General features: G+C 46.0%; 1 protein-coding gene across 2 annotated transcripts in view; it reads right to left on the bottom strand.

Moving 5' to 3' along the window:
- atrnl1b (attractin-like 1b) overlaps nucleotides 1-21,554 on the bottom strand; it is a 1,392,850-nt gene that overhangs the window by 1,253,608 nt on the left and 117,688 nt on the right. For both annotated transcript variants that reach the window (XM_072479459.1, XM_072479460.1), the window contains exons 2-3: nucleotides 14,615-14,698; nucleotides 13,408-13,521 (exon numbers count right to left, since the gene is read on the bottom strand). In XM_072479459.1, coding sequence (XP_072335560.1) covers nucleotides 13,408-13,521; nucleotides 14,615-14,698 — 198 coding nt within the window. The remainder of the gene's footprint in view (nucleotides 1-13,407; nucleotides 13,522-14,614; nucleotides 14,699-21,554) is intronic.

The raw sequence follows: 21,554 nt of genomic DNA, 5'->3' as shown, positions 1-21,554 counted from the left end.
CAATAAAATGTAGTAAAGCAATCCCATAATTTCAATTACGAATCATGTTTACGCATTTTGAATTAATAATAATTGAAATTCTTACAAACAACACAATTAAAAGATTTGTCCATGTACAACATCAAAGATAACTTATATTTATAGAGAACCTTTAATGTTGCAAAACATCCTAAGAGACTTCACAGGAGCATTATAAAACAAAGTATGATGCCAAGCTATCCAAAGAGGTATTAGGTCAGAGCACCAAAAGTGTTCAAGAAGGTCAGTTTTTAAGGCTTAAAGAAGAAAAGCAAGGTAGAGAGGCAGAGCTTAAGATTTTGGCAACTGAAGACCATCAATGGTGGAGCAATTATAATTGGGAGTGCACAAGTTGCCAAAATTAGGGGGGTGAAAATATCTTGCACAGTTATGAGGTTGGTTGGGATGATAGAGATTTTTTGGGGAGCGGGTAGAGTGACAAGGTCATGAAGGGATTTGAAAACAAACATGAGAATTTTAACTTCAAGATGTTTCTTGACCAGGAGCTAATGTAGGTCAAGAGCACAGGGGAGTTGGGGGAACAGGATTTTCTATGAGTTAAAACATTAACAGCACAGTTTTTCTTTACCTCAATTTTACAGAGGATAGAATGGGGGAGTTCACCCAGAAATGCAGTCGAGACTAGCGATAATGAAGGAATGAATGAATGTTTCAGCAGATGAGCTGAGATAAGTCAAGCAATGTTAAAGAGGTGGAAATAAACAGTCTTAGAGATGGCAAAGGTAGAAGGCCAGCAATGGTTGGCACCGCTGCCTCACAGCGCTGAGGATCGTGGTTCGATCCCAGCCCCGGATCACTGTCCGTATGGAGTTTGCACATTCTCTCCGCGTCTGGGTGGGTCTCACCCCCACAAACCCGAAGATGTGCAATGTAGTTAGATTGGCCATGGTAAATTGCCCCTTAATTGGAAAAAAATGAATTGGGCCCTCTAAATTTATATTTTAAAAAATAGGAGGCCAGGTGCTTATCTCGGGGTTCAATGTGACACCAAGGTTGCAAACAGGCTAGCTTAATCTCAAGCTCGTGCCATGAAGACCTTTAAAGTTGTATTCTTTTTAAAATTGAGCACCGAATGAAAAAATGTCCTTTTACCCACTGCATTTTGAATGCCCTCTTGCCTTTGCAAAAACACGTCCAAGTTGCATTACCATTTTAAAACCTGGCTTAGACATGATGGGCCAACGGGCCTCTTTTTGTGCTGTAAATCTCTATGACTATCAAAATCGAAGCCCATGAAGAAAATCAAATTTTGTCAAATGAACCACATACCATCACTGCCAGCCAAAAGACAATGTTTATCTACTCTCGGCTCACTATTATACACCAAGATATACATGAAGGCGAAATATTGTTACTGCAGTTTTAATATGTAATATATTTTCCATTTTTGGAGCAAAGTATCATAGAACATAGAACATAGAAAATACAGCACAGAACAGGCCCTTCGGCCCACGATGTTGTGCCGAACCTTTGTCCTAGATTAATCATAGATTATCATTGAATTTACAGTGCAGAAGGAGGCCATTCGGCCCTTTGAGTCTGCACCGGCTCTTGGAAAGAGCACCATACCCAAACTCAACACCTCCACCCAACACCAAGGGCAATTTGGACATTAAGGGCAATTTATCATTGGCCAATTCACCTAACCCGCATATCTTTGGATTGTGGGAGGAAACCGGAGCACCCGGAGGAAACCCACGCAGACACGGGGAGGACGTGCAGACTCCGCACAGACAATGACCCAAGCCGGAATCGAACCTGGGACCATGGAGCTGTGAAGCAATTGCGCTATCCACAATGCTACCGTGCTGCCCTTAAGAACAAATAAATCTACACTATATCATTTTACCGTCATCCATGTACCTATCCAATAGCTGCTTGAAGGTCCCTAATGTTTCCGACTCAACTACTTCCACAGGCAGTGCATTCCATGCCCCCACTACTCTCTGGGTAAAGAACCTACCTCTGATATCCCTCCTATATCTTCCACCTTTCACCTTAAATTTATGTCCCCTTGTAATGGTGTGTTCCACCCGGGGAAAAAGTCTCTGACTGTCTACTCTATCTATTCCCCTGATCATCTTATAAACCTCTATCAAGTCGCCCCTCATCCTTCTCCGCTCTAATGAGAAAAGGCCTAGCACCCTCAACCTTTCCTCGTAAGACCTACTCTCCATTCCAGGCAACATCCTGGTAAATCTTCTTTGCACCTTTTCCAGAGCTTCCACATCCTTCCTAAAATGAGGCGACCAGAACTGTACACAGTACTCCAAATGTGGCCTTACCAAAGTTTTGTACAGCTGCATCATCACCTCACGGCTCTTAAATTCAATCCCTCTGTTAATGAACGCGAGCACACCATAGGCCTTCTTCACAGCTCTATCCACTTGAGTGGCAACTTTCAAAGATGTATGAACATAGACCCCAAGATCTCTCTGCTCCTCAACATTGCCAAGAACTCTACCGTTAACCCTATATTCCGCATTCATATTTGTCCTTCCAAAATGGACAACCTCACACTTTTCAGGGTTAAACTCCATCTGCCACTTCTCAGCCCAGCTCTGCATCCTATCTATGTCTCTTTGCAGCCGACAACAGCCCTCCTTACTATCCACAACTCCACCAATCTTCGTATCGTCTGCAAATTTACTGACCCACCCTTCAACTCCCTCATCCAAGTCATTAATGAAAATCACAAACAGCAGAGGACCCAGAACTGATCCCTGCGGTACGCCACTGGTAACTGGGATCCAGGCTGAATATTTGCCATCCACCACCACTCTCTGACTTCTATCGGTTAGCCAGTTCGTTATCCAACTGGCCAAATTTCCCACTATCCCATGCCTCCTTACATTCTGCATAAGCCTACCATGGGGAACTTTATCAAATGCCTTACTAAAATCCATGTACACTACATCCACTGCTTTACCTTCATCCACATGCTTGGTCACCTCCTCAAAGAATTCAATAAGATTTGTAAGGCAAGACCTACCCCTCACAAATCCGTGCTGACTATCCCTAATCAAGCAGTGTCTTTCCAGATGCTCAGAAATCCTATCCTTCAGTACCCTTTCCATTACTTTGCCTACCACCGAAGTAAGACTAACTGGCCTGTAATTCCCAGGGTTATCCCTAGTTCCTTTTTTGAACAGGGGCACGACATTCGCCACTCTCCAATCTCCTGGTACCACCCCTGTTGACAGTGAGGACGAAAAGATCATTGCCAACGGCTCTGCAATTTCATCTCTTGCTTCCCATAGAATCCTTGGATATATCCCGTCAGGCCCGGGGACTTGTCTATCCTCAAGTTTTTCAAAATGCCCAACACATCTTCCTTCCTGACAAGTATTTCCTCGAGCTTACCAATCTGTTTCACACTGTCCTCTCCAACAATATCGCCCCTCTCATTTGTAAATACAGAAGAAAAATACTCATTCAAGACCATATTCACTATATGTTTTAATTTTTAATTATTTCTCCCTCCCTCTTACAAACAAAACTTGCAACATATCAAAAATAATCTGAGTACAAAATTAATTATGACCATGTTTTTAATAAATTGCTCACGTACAACAAATTCATTGAAATGGGACAGCTATTTGTTTTTTTAAATCAAAGCACACCCAAAATACTTCATTTTTGCCATGTACTGATTGACCTACTGCATATGTCCAAACATATACCACCAGGAGACCGATGAGTGGGCATGCATGTGCAGTGCGGCCGCTTTTTTTTTATATGGTCGCAGCCTTTTTGAAGGCCGCTCGGAGCCGGCATTTTTAAAAGCCAGCTGCAGCGCGCGAATTTGCGCAATCCGCGACAGACGGAGAGGCTTAAAGGAAGTGAGAGAGAGAGAGAAAGAGGCAGAATGGTTTAAGGAAGATTTTCCAGAGTTTAGGGCAATAGCAGCCGACAGTACAGCCACCAATTGTGGAGCAAAGGAAATAATGCACATGAGGCCAAAATGGGAATACATCAAAAGGTGAAAAGCCGGCAGCTGCGGCTGTTGCCCGCAAATTTGTGCAATCGGAGATGCAGAAGATCTTTTTAAAAATTCTATGTAATCTTCCTGCCTGAAGGGAGGCAGAGAGCAGGTGACGCCCCCGAACGTCGACATCACGTGCTTTGGGTGCGATTGCGATTCCTTCATTTTGTCAGCGGCGAACAAGATAAGAGAAAATGGTGGGTCACGAAGGTCGGCCGGCGTGGGTCGCAAAGGTCAGCCGGCGTGGGCCGGGAAGGTTGGCCGGCGTGGGTCGCGAAAGTCAGCCGGCATGGGTCGCGAAGGTTGGCCGGCGGGGTCGCAAAGGTCGGCCAGCGTGTGTCGCGAAGATCGGCCGGCGTGGGTCCCGAAGGTTGGCCGGTTGGTAAAAATGGGTCCCCGGAAATAAAGTTTGAAAAACACTGGCCTATAAGGCCACTCTCGAGGATGAAGTGGTGCTGGTGACGCCATCTTCTGGTTTATCTGACATGTCAAACAAAATTTCGCTTTGTGCTCCAAGTCCAGGGGCGCGATTCTCCGACCCCCCACCGGGTCGGAGAATCGCCGGGGGCCGGCGTGAATCCCGCACCCGCTATGTCCCGAATTCTCCGCCACCGGAGATTCGGCGGGGCGGGAATCGCGTCGCGCCGGTCGGCGGAAATCGCGCCGGTCGGCGGGCCCACCCCCGGCGATTCTCCGGGGCCGAAGTCCCGCAGCTGTCAACCCACGCCAGCCGGCGTGGATTGAACCACCTTTCGAACGCCGGGACAAGGCGGCGCGGACGGGCTCCGGGGTCCTGGGGGGGGTGCGGGGGGATCTGGCCCCGGGGGATGCCACCACGGTGGCCTGGCCCGCGATTGGGGCCCACCGATCCGCGGGCGGGCCTGTGCCGTGGGGGCACTCTTTTCCTTCTGCCTTCGCCATGGTCTTCACTATGGCAGAGGCGGAAGAGGCCCCCTCCACTGCGCATGCGCGGGGATGCCGTGAGCGGCCGCTGACGCTCCTGCGCATGCGTCGCCTGGCAAAGTCACTTCCGCGCCAGCTGGCGGGACGGAAATCAGTCCGGCTCGGGCCTACCCACTCAAGGTGAGGGCTCGGCCTCTCAAGATGCGGAGAATTCCGCACCTTTGGGGCGGCGCGATGCCAGACTGATTCGCGCGTTTTTGGTGCCGGTCGTTGGACATCGCGCCGATTGCGGAGAATCCAGCCCCAGATGCTTATTAAGCCTCCAAACATATGACCTGGCTAGACTTTTCATTCTAGAAGCACCTAGATGAGCCTCAAGAATTTCATCCATGGCGTGCAAATGGAAAGGGGGTGACAAGGGCAGCACAGTAGCACAGTGGTTAGCACAGTTGCTTCACAGCTCCAGGGTCCCAGGTTCGATTCCCGGCTTGGGTCACTGCCTGCACGGAGTCTGCACGTTCTCCCAGTGTCTGCATGGGTTTCCTCCAGGTGCTTCGGTTCCCGACCACAGTCCAAAGATGTGCAGGTTAGGTGAATTGGCCATGATAACTTGCCCTTAGTGTCGAAAAGCGTTAGGTGGGGTTACTGGGTTACAGGAATAGGATGGAGGCGTGGGCATAAGTGGGGTGCTCTTTCCAAGGTGCAGACTCAATGGGCTGAATGGCCTCCTTCTGCACTGTAAATTCTATGAATCCATGATTGACCATTCTTGATCACCACTGTTTGCATTCATCCTGCACACTTAACGCATCCCTTGCATCAGAAATCTTTTAAGTTGCATAATCTCCTTCCCACTTACTGAGAATGTGCAAGCCTCTCAAGTCAGCAAACTGTCTCGGGAGGACATAATACTGTGGATGGCAAATCCGGTAAAGGAAGGCGACACGATAGGCGCAATTCTCCCAGCCCTGCGCCGGGCTGGAGAATCAGCACAACCATGCCACGCCGCCCCGACGCTAGTGTGCGATTCTCCGAGGTGTGGTGAAATGGCGCCATTTGCGCCGGCACGTTTGGCGCGGCGCCGGTCACGGGCTGCTATCCGCAGCCGGGCTGATGATTCTCCGGCCTGGATGGGCTGAGCAGCCACGCGGAAACGGCAGAGCCCCGCCGGCGCCATTCACCCCTGGTAGCTGCCGGCGGGAACTCTGAGCAAAGGGTGGGGGGAGCGACCTGTGGGGCGGGGTAAAGCGCTCCTTCACGGGGGGAGGGGGTCGCCGATGGGGTCTGGCCCGAGATCGGGGCTCACCGATCGGCGGGCCGGCCTCTCCCCCCCCCGGGCTAACCTTGTTCCGCTTCCGGCCCCAGAACCCCCGCGCCATGTTGCGTCGGGGCCGGAGCGTTCCGCCAGTCTACCGCGCATGCGTCGGTTGCCGCTTCGCCACTGCACATGCACGGGTTGGTGTCGCCCCCATACCGCACCAGGAAGTAAGGCAGGAGCAGCGTGAACCGCTCCAGCACCGTGCTGGCCCCCTATGGGGGCCAGAATCCCTACAGCCCGCGCCCGTTTCGCACCGTTGTGAAACGCGACAGTGTTCACGACGGCGCGGATACTTAGTTCCGCGATAGGTGAATCGCGCCCGACATTCTGCATTTGCATTGACCTTCCCTGCTCTGTACACAATATTGTACTGATAAGCTGACAATATAAGCGCCCAGCGCTGTATTCTTGCTGAGGCCATGGGAGAAATGCATTTCGACTCACTTAAAAAAGTCATCAATGGCATGTGGTCGGTAGAAATGGTGAACAAACGACCATATAGAGGTACTGATGGAATCTTTTCACCCCAAAAACGATAGCTGGACCCTCTTTGTTCAACCGTGAATATCCCTTTTCAGCCTTTGTCAGTCCATTAGATACAAAACCGACGGGAGTTTCGAACCCATCCTGCATGAAATGAGAAAGTGCCATCCACACACAGTAGGGCAAGGCATCACACAACAGGATATGTTCCCTGTCTGGGTTAAAATGAGCAAGAAATGAAAATGAAAAATGAAAATCGCTTATTGTCACAAGTAGACTTCAATGAAGTTACTGTGAAAAGCCCCTAGTCGCCACATTCCGGCGCCTGTTCGGGGAGGCTGTTACGGGAATTGAACCGTGCTGCTGGCCTGCCTTGGTCTGCTTTCAAAGCCAGCGATTTAGCCCTGTGCTAAACAGCCCCTCAGTTTAAATTCAAGGAATTTAATGGGCAGCATGGTAGCATTGTGGTTAGCACAATTGTTTCACAGCTCCAGGGTCCCAGGTTCGATTCCGGGCTTGGGTCACTGTCTGCGCGGAGTCTGCACATTCTCCCCCTGTGTGTGTGGGTTTCCTCCGGGTGCTCCGGTTTCCTCCCACAGTCCAAAGATGTGCAGGTTAGGTGAATTGGCCATGCTAAATTGCCCTTAGTGTCCAAAATTTCCCTTAGTGTTGGGTGAGGTTACTGGGTTATGGGGATAGGGTGGAGGTGTGGACCTTGGGTAGGGTGCTCTTTCCAAGAGCCGGTGCAGACTCGATGGGCCGAATGGCCTCCTTCTGCACTGTAAATTCTATGATCTAAGCCTCAAGCAGTCCCATATCATTTAGACAGCTCAGAGCAGGTAGAGGAGAAAGCTTACATCATAGTTAATGTGAATTAGGCACAACCAGAGGCTATTTTTAACTACAGTGGCTGTCGATGGTAAGCAAATCAAGACGGAGTTAGACACAGGAGCCTGTGCATCTGTAATTAATGAAGAGACCTACAAGTCGACGTGGGATTCTAACTGAGGACAAACCCTTACTCCGGCAGAGATAAATCTTCGGACGTACACTGGACAGTCCATACCTTTGTTCGGGCCGTTAGAAATCCACATTGCATATAATAGTGAAGAAGGCATGCCTCCTTGTGGTCAAAGGGTAGGGCAGAATTTGCTAGGGTGTGACTGGCTCAGCAAAATTCCATTGAAGTATGGTGAGATCAAGCACATGTGGGTGACCAAGGATGTTATCAAGAAGTAGCCAGACATGTTCAAGAGTGAACTGGGTACACTGCGTGGTACCACGTGAAGTTGTACTTCGATCTTCAGGCTACCCCTTGATGTTTCTAGCTCAGGACTAGCCCATGAGAAGTAGAAGAGGAGTTGGAATGACTGCAAAGGCTTAGAATCATTGAACTTATTCAGTTTTCTCATTGAGCAGCTCCAATTGTTCCTGTCTTTAAAAATGTTGGTATGGTACAGATATAGTGAAGACAAGCTCACCATTAATCAGGTTTCCAAGTTAGATGCTTTTCCATTACCTAGAGTGGAAGATTTCTTTGCAACTCAAAACTGGACATGAGCCAGGCATATCAACAACTCTTGCTCAAGGAAGATTCAAAGCAGTACATAGAACATTGAACATACAGTGCAGAAGGAGGCCATTCGGCCCATCGAGTCTGCGCCAACCCACCCAAGCCCTCACTTCCACCTTCCCCCTAACCCAATAACCCATCCTACCCTTTTTTGGACACTAAGGGCAATTTAGCATGGGCAATCCACCTAACCTGCACATCTTTGGACTGTGGGAAGAAACCGGAGCACCCAGAGGAAACCCACGCCCACACGGGGAGAATGTGCAGACTCCGCAGACAGTGACCCAAGCCGCGAATCGAACCTGGGATCCTGGCGCTGTGAAGCCACAGTGCTAACCACTATGCTACCATGCTGCCCAGTTCGTGACCATCAACACATGTAAAAGAGTTGCTCAAGTACCATTGTTTGTTTTTTGGCATATCCTCCAGTCCACCGATCTTTCAAAGGACGATGGACAACCTGTTGCAAGGCATTCCTCAGGTTGCAGTCTACTTGGACGACATTTTACTTACATAGGAGAAAGGCTTATAAGAACACTGTTCTCAAAATGACACTCGGTAATACCCTTCAAACCTGATGTTCTTCTTAGGACTGCAGTAAGCTTAGAATTTTTCCATTATTTCTTTCAAATCATTTTGTTTCACATCACTTTTAAATGTGAATGCGTTATAAACTTCTAGGGCTCCTTCCCCTGCTACATGAAGAAAGACAGAAGATTGTACATGTGGGCCTTTATTATCACTGCCTGTTGCTGTAAGGCACAGGCTGAAGCGCTGCTGGAATCTCCTACTGTTTTCAATGAGATTGCCGGCCAAACTGAACTCTATCCATGGTTTCAGAATATCATTATTGTGAATTAATTTTATTCAGAACAGAATATGTACACAATTGCAGGACTGCAGCCACATTACAACTTACATTTACATGTGTCATGGTGTCTGTCTCCTAGATCAGGTGACCCAATGGAGTACAGTTTATATCTAATACTGGAGTACATTACCACAATCCCTCTAATATCGTGACAGGCAGGACTTTTAACTTGCCCGTCCCGACTCTGTTTCAGGCCTGCTACATTTCCCTAACATAAAAATAGTGTCAGAAAGCACTGTTGGCCAGGAGGCGGATTCACAATTTTGGGTTATCTCCCAGCTTTCAAATTCTGCCTCCAGGAAGAAGATCCGGCCCAAAACATTTCAGATTATGAAGGCAGTTGTTTCATTGGAGAAAGCAGCCAATTCTGTTTACCTGATAATTCTGTTATTTCTGTGTTTGTTTCTACCAGAGTTCAGCACTTATCACTCGGATGAAAACATGCACACCATTATCACAGCAGCACATACCACACATCTGTGGTGGACACAAGATGGTAGTGCGATGCGATTTTGGCAGAACAGTGCAAGTTCGATACTAGCATAAAGCGGCCAGCATATTCTTGAAAAGAAACAGCTTTCAGTTCAGTTGGGAAAGAAAGCTACAAGAAATTGCTGAGGAAGTCGTCGAAATGGAACAAGAAAGAGAAAGTAAACAATAAAACCTGCATTCAACAGGGAGAAACAAACAGTGCAAAAAAGAATTCCAAATAATAATTAAACCAAAATAGGAATTGCAAAGAAACAAAAGAAACATGCAGTCATGAAGTTGTTTTGCATTTTGACATTCAATGGAACTATGCATTCCATCTTCTGACTCTAGATAACCCTATTCTCAATACTACAAATTTCAATCTATTGACAACAACCAATCAGGCAGTACACTATTTTCTCGAACTATAACAGTGCAGAGCAAACACATTTCATGCCAACTGAAATGATAAATTGTGAATAAGTACTACTTAAATACAAATTAAACAAATAGCCTTGATGTAGACCATTTATCCTCAACTGTTTGGTTCTCATGTGGAGAGTTTCTCAAAATCCAAAGAAGGATGTTCAGATAAGCATACAAAAACACAATAGCTCCCACTGTTAGGTGCGTGAAATATTAATACAGCTATTCCCACTTAGCATTCCAAATGTGTAATCTCGACTAAATGAAAAAACAAAATTATTTTCCCAAAATAAATCATGGAGTAAGGCTTGGCTATATTCCAGATTTTTAATTTTTACAATTAAAACCTAGCGGCTGCCTTAAACCTAACTAGGCTAAAAATCTTTCAATTTACGACCCTTACCACCTTACCCACTCACAACTTACCTCATCCTCCCACCTGCCTGCTCGATGCTGCTCCTTTACATGGATGATTCAGGAGTGGGTCGGGAGGCAGGACACTGCAGTGGTGGAGGTCAGGCGGTGGGACATTGTTATAACCTGCCTACTTACCATTGGCTGGGGACTAATGACTATCCCACAATCCTGTGGGAGTATGAGCTTCCCCAATGAGGGGGGCGGAGAAACCACTAGTAAACTCCTAGTATAAATAAAGCTGGCCAGTTCAGGGACCAGCAGGAAGGAGTATGTAGCAAGGGAAGTTACTGCTACTGTTATGTATACATGTTATAGTAAATAAATGTTATTACTTTGTATCCTTAAAACTCGTGCTGGATTCTTCGTGGCCCTTACAAAAGACATGGTGGAGGGTTTCAAGCAAAGAGGTCAGGAGAGGTGAAAAGAGAGTGGGTGCAAGAGGTGTGGGTGGCAATGAGGGGTTCAGGTGGAGCAATAGGGTTGGGAGAGGCAGCGATGTTTGAAAAATTAAATCAGACTAGCCATGCACAGTAATCATGCTAAAAGAAAAATTGATAAGCGGAACGGTGGCGCAGTGGTTAGCACTGCTGCCTCATGGCGCCGAGGACCCTGGTTCGATCCCGACCTCGGGTCACTGTCCATGTGGAGTCTGCACATTCTCCCCCGTCTGCGTGGATCTCACCCCCAAAACCCAAAGATGTGCAGCGTAGGTGGTTTGGTCACGCTAAATTGCCCCTTAATTGGGGGGGGAAAATTGGATACTCTAAATTTTTCAAAACGAAATTTTTAAGAACAAAAATGGAGGCAGAACTGTTCACTAAGTTCTGTTATTTACAAACCACACAAACAAAAATGCACCATAAGGACACACTTCAAATGGACGTCGCTGGCTAGGCCATCATTTATTGCCCACCTCGAGTTGCCCTTCAGAAAGTGGTGATGAGCTGCCTTCTTGAACCGTTGCTGTCCTTGAGGTGTAGGTACACCCACAGAGCTGTGGGGTGGGCGCGGGGGGGGGGAGGGGGGGGGGGGGGGGGGGGGGATGTTCCAGGATTTTTGACCCAGCGACAGTGAAGGAATGACGATTTATTTCCAAGTCGGGGTGGTGAATGACTTGGGAGTACAATCTCCGGGTGGTGGTGTTCTCATGTATCTGCTGCCCTTGTCCTTATAGATTGTAGTGGCCATGGGTTTGTAAGGTGCTGCCTGGGGAACCTTGACGAGTTACTGCAGTGTATCTTGTAGATGGTACACACAACTGCCACTGTTTGCCAGCGGTGGGGGGATTGAATGTTTGTGTACACAATAAGTGCTCAGGTTTGAAGGGAGAGAGAATTATATAGGTTATCGTTTGCACAATTTCATTAACTAAAAATTGGGTTCTGAGGCCATATAGTGTTTCACAATAGTTTCTGAAACCATGACATTTTTTGATAGTTTGTGAAGCCATTCCAAATGTTATTACTGAAAAGAGCCATTTTTAACAGTCACATGCAAACGTTAAACACTCTCAATGGTCATCACAATGTGAATTGAGTAGAACAGAAACAATTATGAAATCCCTTAACTATCCAACTAATTAAGACAAGAAATTGTAATTGTAGCATTTATTTTTCTGTTGAGAATTGTACGGCACCTAGATCCTCTTTGAATTACTGAAGCATAATTTCAGTAACATTATCGAAAAATATTAGATTTTGATTCAGACATTCTGAGAAAGGAGTAATGTGCAAGTCTCATATTCCTCAAAGTTATTTTGCAATGTTAAAAACTAACGAAATATACAAGAGAAAATACACATTTTGAAAGTGTCACTAAGACATCCATTTGCAATGTTTCTTCCGCCCGGTTATAAAATGAGAGATTTCAGTAAAAAAAACATTTTATTGCATCCGATATTCCAAGAGATAAATGAGATACAAGCCCAATCCCTGATGTCCAAATAATGCTGAAGGATTTTTTTCACGTTCACCCAAGGACAGAGAGGCCTTGAGCACCTCAGTATAACATCACATCCAAAAGACAGCACCTCCAATATTGCATCATTCACTTGATAGTGCACTGAAATGTCAGCAGAGATTAATTGCTCAAATCTTTGAATTGGGGATTGAACCCGCAATCTTCTTACTCACCAGGCAAAGGATCAGTCTGTTAACCCAGTGTTTTTCAAACTTTTTTCCCGGGGACCCATTTTTACCAACCGGCCAACCTTCAGGACCCAACCCGGCCGACCTTCGCGACCCACACCGGCTGACCTTCGCGACCCACGCCGGCCAACCTTCGCGGCCCACAACGGCTGACCTGCGCGAACCCACCATTTTCTCTTACCTCGTTTGTTGCTGACAAAAATGGAGGAAATGGTTTTGAGTCCCTTTGGCCCCAATGGTCCCTTTGTCCCCCCGAACTTGTAAAAGAAAAGGCTGCAACCGTATAAAAAGAAATGCGGACACACTGCGCATGCGTGTCCGATCATCGGTGCGCATAGTTTTGCGCATGCACACCGATGATTGGGCATGCATGCGCAGTGCAGCCGAATTTGTTTTATATGTTCGCGCACATTTTGAAAGCCACTTGCAGCCGGCATAGTTAAAAGCCGGCTGCTGCAGCTGTTGCGTGCAGATTTGCGCGATCGTGAGCACCGCAACGGCCGGCTCCGCGACCCTGCCGACACCCACCCGCGACCCACCCGCGGGTCGTGCTCCCCAAGTATGACAATGCCTGTGTTAACCCATTTAAAACAACCCAGGAATGCCATATATTAAATGTTTTTACATTAACACTGCAAACAATTTAGGTTTAAAAGTTAAATATATTCTATAACATTGTTAAATGTTTTAGAACTGGAAACAACACAAATGTTACAGCAGTACACAAAATCAAGTCAGTCTTCTTGGTTCTAAATTATATATATTCAAGCTTACCTGAACACAGCTATCAATGGTGCATATATTGAATCGCCATCATATACATACATGTGGTCCCAGCTACATTCTGTGGCAAAGTGGTTAAATCTCAACCTTAATACAGCATTTGGACTACAAAAGAAAAATAAATTATTCATTATAAAAGCAAAAGTTTTAATCCTTCACAATGCCTGTTTCAAAATGAACAATTATTACTATCTCTACTAATTAATCCCTAAAACCCCTTCAATCGGATCATCTTTTTTTACATCTAGTCATATGAAATTTTAAGTTTACTTTTGCATATATATATATATATATACACATAATATACCCAGTAATTTATTCCAACCGTGCTGTGTTGATTGGCAATCTTCCCTCAGAATCTCCTTTTTGCTTCACCTCTCCATATTTCTCAATTTTCTCCTTAATTAGTCTCCTTTTATTTATCATATCCCTCTTAAACTAAGATCTATTGTAACCCTTAATAAACCAAGGAATCGGTGTTTTTTACAGACCTATTCATTTCATGTTACATATTTCCCTGCTATAATGCTGTTTGATGGGTCATTTTTCTAGGCATCCCTCTCAACCTGTTCCAATAAACCAATTCAAACACCGTCTGGTCTCTATCTAGGTTATGGCATACATTTCCCTGTTGAAAATAAACTGTATTCTTAATTCTCTTTCAAGTGTTGCAAGTTGACAAATTATAGAATCCCTACAGCGCAGATGCAGGTCATTTGGCCCATTGAGTGTGCACTGCCCCATAGCCCACCCGATCCCCATAACCCTACATAACCTGCACTTCCCTGGCACTGCGAGGCAACAGTGCTAACCGCTGTGCCACCGTCCCACACAAAAGGCCCAACAAATAACTGAACAGAATGAAAGATCAGTGCATTTTACTATATGCACTACACAATTTCCAAATCCAATTCACCTATTACTTTCCTTTGCTCAAAAGACCATCAATTTTTACTCAATAACAGAACTTTTTTTTATTCGGACAAGGACAAAACTATTTAAAAGAGAAGAAAAACATCTATTATATTAAATTATACACAAGTTTCTATTGACTGAGATCATCCATGAAAAGCTGCAATATTTTCACGAAGCTAATTAAACATACTGCATCAAAATCAAGATTAACGCATGCCCAAACTGCAATGATTTTAAACCAATAGATTTTTAAAAATCAATTCTGGAAAGGAGGCATACTTACTATCCTTCAATTAACCATGTACATTTAGTTTTATATTTATAATTTATTGGTCCATCTGTTAAATATCCTGATGGTTCAGTTAATCTGAAAAACAGAAATGCCACACAATTAATGTAAAACCATATATAAAAAACAATGTATGCAACACATCTACCTATCTGAAGGTCGGACCTGCAAAGGAATATTGAACATGAACCATGTCCATTCATCTATGATTCACTGTCAGCTATCAGTAAAGCTTTGCAAAGTGATCAAATAAATAAATAGGGTTAGAGACATGGCAGGACAGGTGTTGTGCCATGACTACAACATGTGGAAGTATGCATCTTCTATCCCCAACAACTATATCTGCAGCAAGTATTTGCAGCTTGAACAAATTTGCCTCCTTAGCTGGAAAGTGAACTGCACACATTGCAGGCCATCAAAGTGGAGCAGCTATCTTCTGCACTGTAAATTCTTTGATTCACCTGGATACTTAGTTCCAGGAGGCAGTTATATCCCTTAAGGTTTAGAAGAACTTTAGAGAAGGTTATTGTTCAGAGTCAGAGGGGGTGTGACTGAAGTCAGGCAAGAATGGGGATCAAGCATATAGTGATGAAGGAGACTCAGCTCTCCACTCTGACCATATGTAAGTAGTATTAGCGACCTGTGTGAATAATCAATTAATTCAGGATAGCTGAGCAAATTGACTATAGCACCATGGTGTTGAATACCATTCAAGTGGGGGGGAAGGGGATGGTGGCAAGGAACATGGTTGTAATGGGGGCAGAGTAGTCAGGGAGGGGGTTGGGGAACGATAGATTTTGCTGTCTGTGGTCACAATTTCAGTAACAGAGGGAGTGAGAGAGGAAGAATTCAGCGATAGAACTGGGAATCATGTTCTGCTGAGGGTTTAAGGAGTTATGGTCCAAATTAAAACAAAATCTCTGGATTGCTACCTGACCATGCACCAATTGGCATAGGATCAAACAAATTAAAGAATTAAGTTGTTTCCATCCGCTCTCTCTTTCTTGTTTGCTCCCTCTCTCGCGGAGGTTGTCATCAACCACGGGAGATGTCATTCACCTGGGTACACAACACAACCGTCGGAACTTCCAGTTGGGGCCATTGGGAGCACTATAGCGCTATCTGTCCCCCTTGACTATTCTGGCCCCTATCACAAACACGTTCCTTGCCACCACCAACCCCCCCACCAAAGTGTGAGGTGATTAATTTGGGAGGACTAACAAGGAAAAGTAATATGCAATGAACAGCAGGTGCTAGGACGTACAGAGGACCAGAGGGACCTTGGGATGCATGTCAGCGAAGGCACCAGAACAGGTAGATAAGGTGATTAAGAAGACATATGGGGTACTTGCCTTTATTAGCTGAGGCATAGAATAGAAGAGCAGGGCGGTTATGATGGAACTATATAAAACACTCATTAGTCACAGCTAGAGTACTGTTTGCAGTTCTAGTTGCCAGATTATAGGAAGTATGTGCTTGCATTAGAAAGGGTGCAGAGCTGGTTGCCTGGCCTGGAGTTTCAGCTCCGAAAAGAGGCTGGATAGGCTGGGGTTGTTTTCCTTAGAGCAGAGAAAGCTGAGGGAGGACCTCATTGAGGTGTACAAAATTACAGGGGATATAGCTAGGGTGGACAGGAAGAAACTTTTCCCCTTAGTAGTGGGTCAGTAACCAGGGGGCATAGATTTTAAGGTGAGGAAGTCTTTTAGATGGGATTTGAGGAAAAACCTTTCACAGAGGGTGGTGGGAATCTGAAACTCACTGCCTGAAAGGGTGATAGAGGTGGGAACTCTCACAACATTTAGCATTTGGATGAGTGCTTGGAATGCCATAGTATGCAAGGCTATAGACCAAGTGCTGGAAAATTGGATGAGAGTTGATAGGTGTTTGATGACCAGCACTGACATGATGGGCCGAAGAGCCAATTTCTGTGCCATAAAACTCGATCGGAAAATAAATATTCCAGGGCACACATTTTGAAAAGACAAGCAGAATGGAAAAGGAATAACTCTGATAGTAAATGGTACCATAAGGACAGTAGTGGGAAAGGATCTGAACTCAAAATCAGAAATAAGTATCGGTATGGGCAGAGTTTAATAACAACAAGATTTAGAAGACACTGGTGGGAGTAGTTTATAGTTCCCCTAATCATACCACTGGACAGAGCATTAAGCAAGAAATATTTAGGGGCTGAAACAAAGACAATGTAACAATTGTGAGAGACCTTGGGTGAAATTCTTCGGTATCGGCGCGATGTCCGCCGACCGGCGCCAAAAACGGCGCAAATCAGTCCGGCATTGCGCCGCCCCAAAGGTGCGGAATCCTCCGCATCTTGGGGGGCCCAGCCCTAACCTTGAGGGGCTAGGCCTGCGCCGGACTGATTTCCGCCCCGCCAGCTGGCGCGGAAATGGCATTGCCGGGCGGCACATGCGCGGGAGCGTTAGCGGCCGCTCACGGCATCCCCGTGCATGCACTGTGGAGGGAGTCTCTTCCGCCTCCGCCATGGTGGAGACCGTGGCGAAGGCGGAAGGAAAAGAGTGCACCCACGGCACAGGCCCACCCGCGGATCGGTGGGCCCTGATCGCAGGCCAGGCCACCGTGGGGGCACCCCCCGGGGCCAGGTCGCCCCGCGCCCCCCTCCCCCCCCCAGGACCCTGGAGCCCGCCCGCGCCGCCTTGTCCCGCCGGTAAGGTAGGTGGTTTAATCCACGCCGGCAGGACAGGCATTCTAGCAGTGGGACTTCGGCCCATACGGGCCGGAGAATCGTGGGGGGGGCCCGCCAACCGGCGCGGCGCGATTCCCGCCCCCGCCGAATATCAGGTGCCGGAGAATTCGGCAACCGGCGGGGGCGGGATTCACGGCAGCCCCCGGCGATTCTCCGACCCGGCGGGGGGTCGGAGAATCTCGCCCCTTAATCTTCATATAGACTGGCCAAATCAAATTAGCAAAGGTGGTTTAGAATATAAATTTATGGAATACTTTTGTGGCAGTTTCCTGGAGTAGAACTAACAAGGGATAAAACAATTTTACAGCTAATTGTGCAACAAGGCAGGATTAATTTGTCATTCATAGTAAAATAATCAAAAGCCATTGGACAACTGAATTTCATATTTCGTATAAAAGTGACACACAGTCCCGAACAAGGATCCTAAACTTGAAAAAAGCCAATTACATACGTATGAGGGGGAAACTGGCTAAGGTTTATTGGGCAAATATACTCAAAGACATGTTGGTAAATAAACAGCAGCAAATATTTAAAGAAATAATTCAAAATGTTCAACAAAAATACTTTCCATTGATAAACATAAATTTATCAAGATGAATCCATCTGGTTTATTAAGGATGTTAAATATAGTATGAGATTAAAAGAAGATGTTGCAAAGAATAGGAATAAACCACAAGATTGGAAACGTTTTTGAAACAAGCAAAGAGCCACCACACAGTTGATGAAAAAGGGAAAAATGAATGAGAGTAAGCTAGCCAGGAACTTAAAACAGATTGTCAGAATTTTTACAAGTGTATAAAAAGGAGGAGAGTAGCTAAAGTAAATACTGGTCCCTCAGAGGCAGGGGCAGGAAAAGTTATAATGGAGAATACGGAAATGGCAAAGATATTGGACGAATATATTTTTTTTCCAGTCTTCACAGTGGACGACACAAATTAAATTCCAGAAATGGAGGGTAACCAGGGGCTAATCAGATAGAACTTTGAGCAGAGAAAAAGCACTGGAAAAACTTAAGGGACTAAACATAGGAACATAAACAGGAAGAGTGGGCAGTTCAGTCCTTCGAGTCTGTTCCACATTCAATGTGTTTGTGACTGATCTAATTGTGGCCTTAACTCCATTTTTCTGCCTGTTCCTTATAATTCTCGACTATCTTGTAAATCGAAAATCTATCCAACTCATCCTTGAATAATTCAATTGCCCAGTCTCCATTTCTCCCTGGGGTAAAGAATTCCAAAGACTAACAATTCTTTTGAAGGAAGAACTTCCTCCTCGGTTGCGTCTTAAATGGGAGGTCCAAATTTTTAAACTTTGCCCCTAGTTCTAGATTTCCACACAAGAGGAAACATCCTCTCAGGGTCTTTAAAGTATCAATAACAGAAGCTATAAGCACTTGACACTTCAAATGAACACTAACCCAAAGACGAAAGTGATTACGGAAAAAATAGATTATAATGTTGTCAATCAGACAAATTTTTCTCTTCATCCTCAGCTGTGTCAACAAAGTAAAACATTTTATGGAAGCCAGTGCAATGGTTCTAGCTTCATTTATTGGTATTTTAAAGGCCTGGTTGATTGACACAGCTATACAGTTGTGGCAAAAGCAGCTTTGTTTTTCCACACATGACATTGTCAGGAAAGGTTCATTGGTTCTGTACAGAGATGGCAGGTCCAACTGCACCCATCACTATCCCCCCTCAGCCCCTCACCCACCCCAACTGCGAAGATTGGGTCTGTAGAGCACTTTTTACAAAGGAAAATCTAGCATCATATTTAAGGACATTCCTGCATTGGAAGTGATAGAGCAAAGGTTCACAAGATTTGTTCCCAGGATAAAGGGCTGGCCTATGATGACAGACAGAATAAGTTCGGCCTAGACTCTCTGGTGTCGAGAAGAATGAGACATGATCTAGACTGTTGCCAAGTAACAAATGTAAATTTACATCTTCATTATTCTTTAGCATTACAAGCTTGTAACACAACCAACTCAGATTCTCTTTTTTGTACATGCTACTTTTAAATTCTGTAGTTTCAGTGCAGTATGAAGAGAATAAATTGAGCCCAAACCCTAATTAAGTATCTATATTCCTAAACCATTATTATATTCCAAATAGCCAGTTGGTGAAGAAAAAAACTGGAGCCAACACACTTTAACAAGCATTCATTTACTAAGTGTTAGGACATTGTTGTGAAACCTTTTGTCTGTCCTGAGTTCCCCGTCTTTCTGCCTATTTTGATCTACAGTCTTCCGGTTAGCTGCCACAACAGTGCTGCACCATTTAGGATTTCTATTAAACTACAGGTTTTAGGCAGAGCTGGAACACCCCTACCCTGATGGACTGACCCATAAAAACGTCCCTTTAGGTTATGTGAGAACCTGTGAGTCGATTTGATAGACTTTGCAAGCAACCAATCAGTGAATGGAGGATTCTCAGCCAGGTCCTAGTGTTGCTTGCGATTGGTGGAGCCAGTCAGAAACTTCCAGAAAGGCAGGTCTTCTGAAGAGTTCCAGTTTTTTGTCAGTTCTGAAGGCCCTCGCTCTCTCTGCTCACCCTGCCGGGTGATTTTAGAAGCTGCCAGTCCGACCTGTGAAGGCTCGCTTGCTTAAAAGACATAGGGGGGAAACAGACCTGCGTAAGAGATCTTTGATGGAGAAAATGCAAGCTGTTTTCCACTGGTTTGCAACATTCTAACTCTGTCTCGGGCTCAGGGGCTGGGAAGAGCTCAACTTGATGCTTAAACTGAGAATATTCCTTATAGTGCAGCCAGAGTTCCTGTGCGGAGTTCAGACAAAGGGGGAAAGACTGTGTTTACTCAGGAAGGCTGCTGCAGTAATTTCACAGGGAGGCGAAAACTCTATATGGTGGTAGAGGAGCAGAATTGCATTGATCTTAACATCCTGTGTACAACACCATCTGGTGGCCGGCAATTGGCATTGTACATTCCTGAACATCCTGTACCTAGCTCCATCCAGATGTGGAAAGATAAATTGTGCCGACCTGAATTTCCTGAGCAAATCTATTCCCAGAGACCGCAACCACCGCAATGAAGACTCACCTCAAACCTTTCCTTTTCATCTTTTTTTCTGATACTCTCCAACCCTTAACTTGTGCCTGTCTTGTGCGGGGGGAATGGGGGTGGTAGCCCCCCATCCAGGCTGATCACTTGGAACGTGAGAGGTCTGAATGGGCCAGTGAAGAGAGCACGCGTGTTCGCGCATTTAAAGGGACTGAAGGCAGACGTGGCAATGCTCCAGGAGACACATCTGAAGGTCACAGATCAGATGAGATTAAGGAAGGGTTGGGTAGGTCAGGTGTTCCACTCAGGGCTGCACTCGAAGACCAGGGGGTTAGCAATTCTGATCAGTAGGCAAGTGGCATTTGAGGCTGGGAGAATAGCGGCTGATAAAGGGGGTAGGTATGTCATGGTGAGTGGGAAGCTGGAGGGGGTCCGAGTGGTACTCGTGAATGTCTACGCCCCAAACTGGGGCGATGTGGATTTTATGAGGAGTGTGTTAGGCAAAATCCCGGACCTTGAGTCACACAACCTGGTCATGGAAGGGGACTTTAAAACAGTCATTGAACCTGAATTGGATCGCTCAAAATCCAGGACAGGGAAGAGGCTGGCGGCGGCAAGGGAGCTGAAGGGCTTTATTGAACAGATGGGGGGCGTAGACCCCTGGAGGTTTACACGGCCGAGGGGAAAGGAGTTTTCCTTCTTCTCCCACGTCCACAAAGTCTATTCCCGTATTGATTTTTTTTGTTCTGGATAGGGCATTGATCCCAAAGATGAGGGGGATGGAATACTCGGCGATTACAGTTTCGGACCATGCCCCGCATTGGGTAGATTTGCAGCTTGGGGAGGAGAGAGGACAGCGCGCGCTGTGGAGACTGGACATGGGGTTGTTAGCGGATGGGGTGGTTTGGGGGCGGGTGAATAAGAGTATCCAGAACTATTTGGAGACAAACAACACGGGAGAGGTATCGGCAGCGACGGTCTGGGAGGCCCTGAAGGTAGTTATTAGAGGGGAACCTATATCAATTCGGTCCCATAGAGAAAAGAGGGAAAGGGCGGAGAGGGAGAGATTGGTGGAGGAGATACTCTGGGTGGATAGGAAATATGCGGAGGACCCGGACGCGGGACTCCTGAGGGAGCGGCGCAAGCTTCAGGCGGAGTTTGAATTGTTGACCACAGGGTAAGCGGTAGAACAGT

This window comes from Scyliorhinus torazame, chromosome 16, assembly GCF_047496885.1.
Source record: "Scyliorhinus torazame isolate Kashiwa2021f chromosome 16, sScyTor2.1, whole genome shotgun sequence".
NCBI classification, from domain to species: domain Eukaryota; kingdom Metazoa; phylum Chordata; class Chondrichthyes; order Carcharhiniformes; family Scyliorhinidae; genus Scyliorhinus; species Scyliorhinus torazame.
Note: the sequence above shows the minus strand (reverse complement) of the source record. Positions and strands in the feature narration are given on the sequence as shown.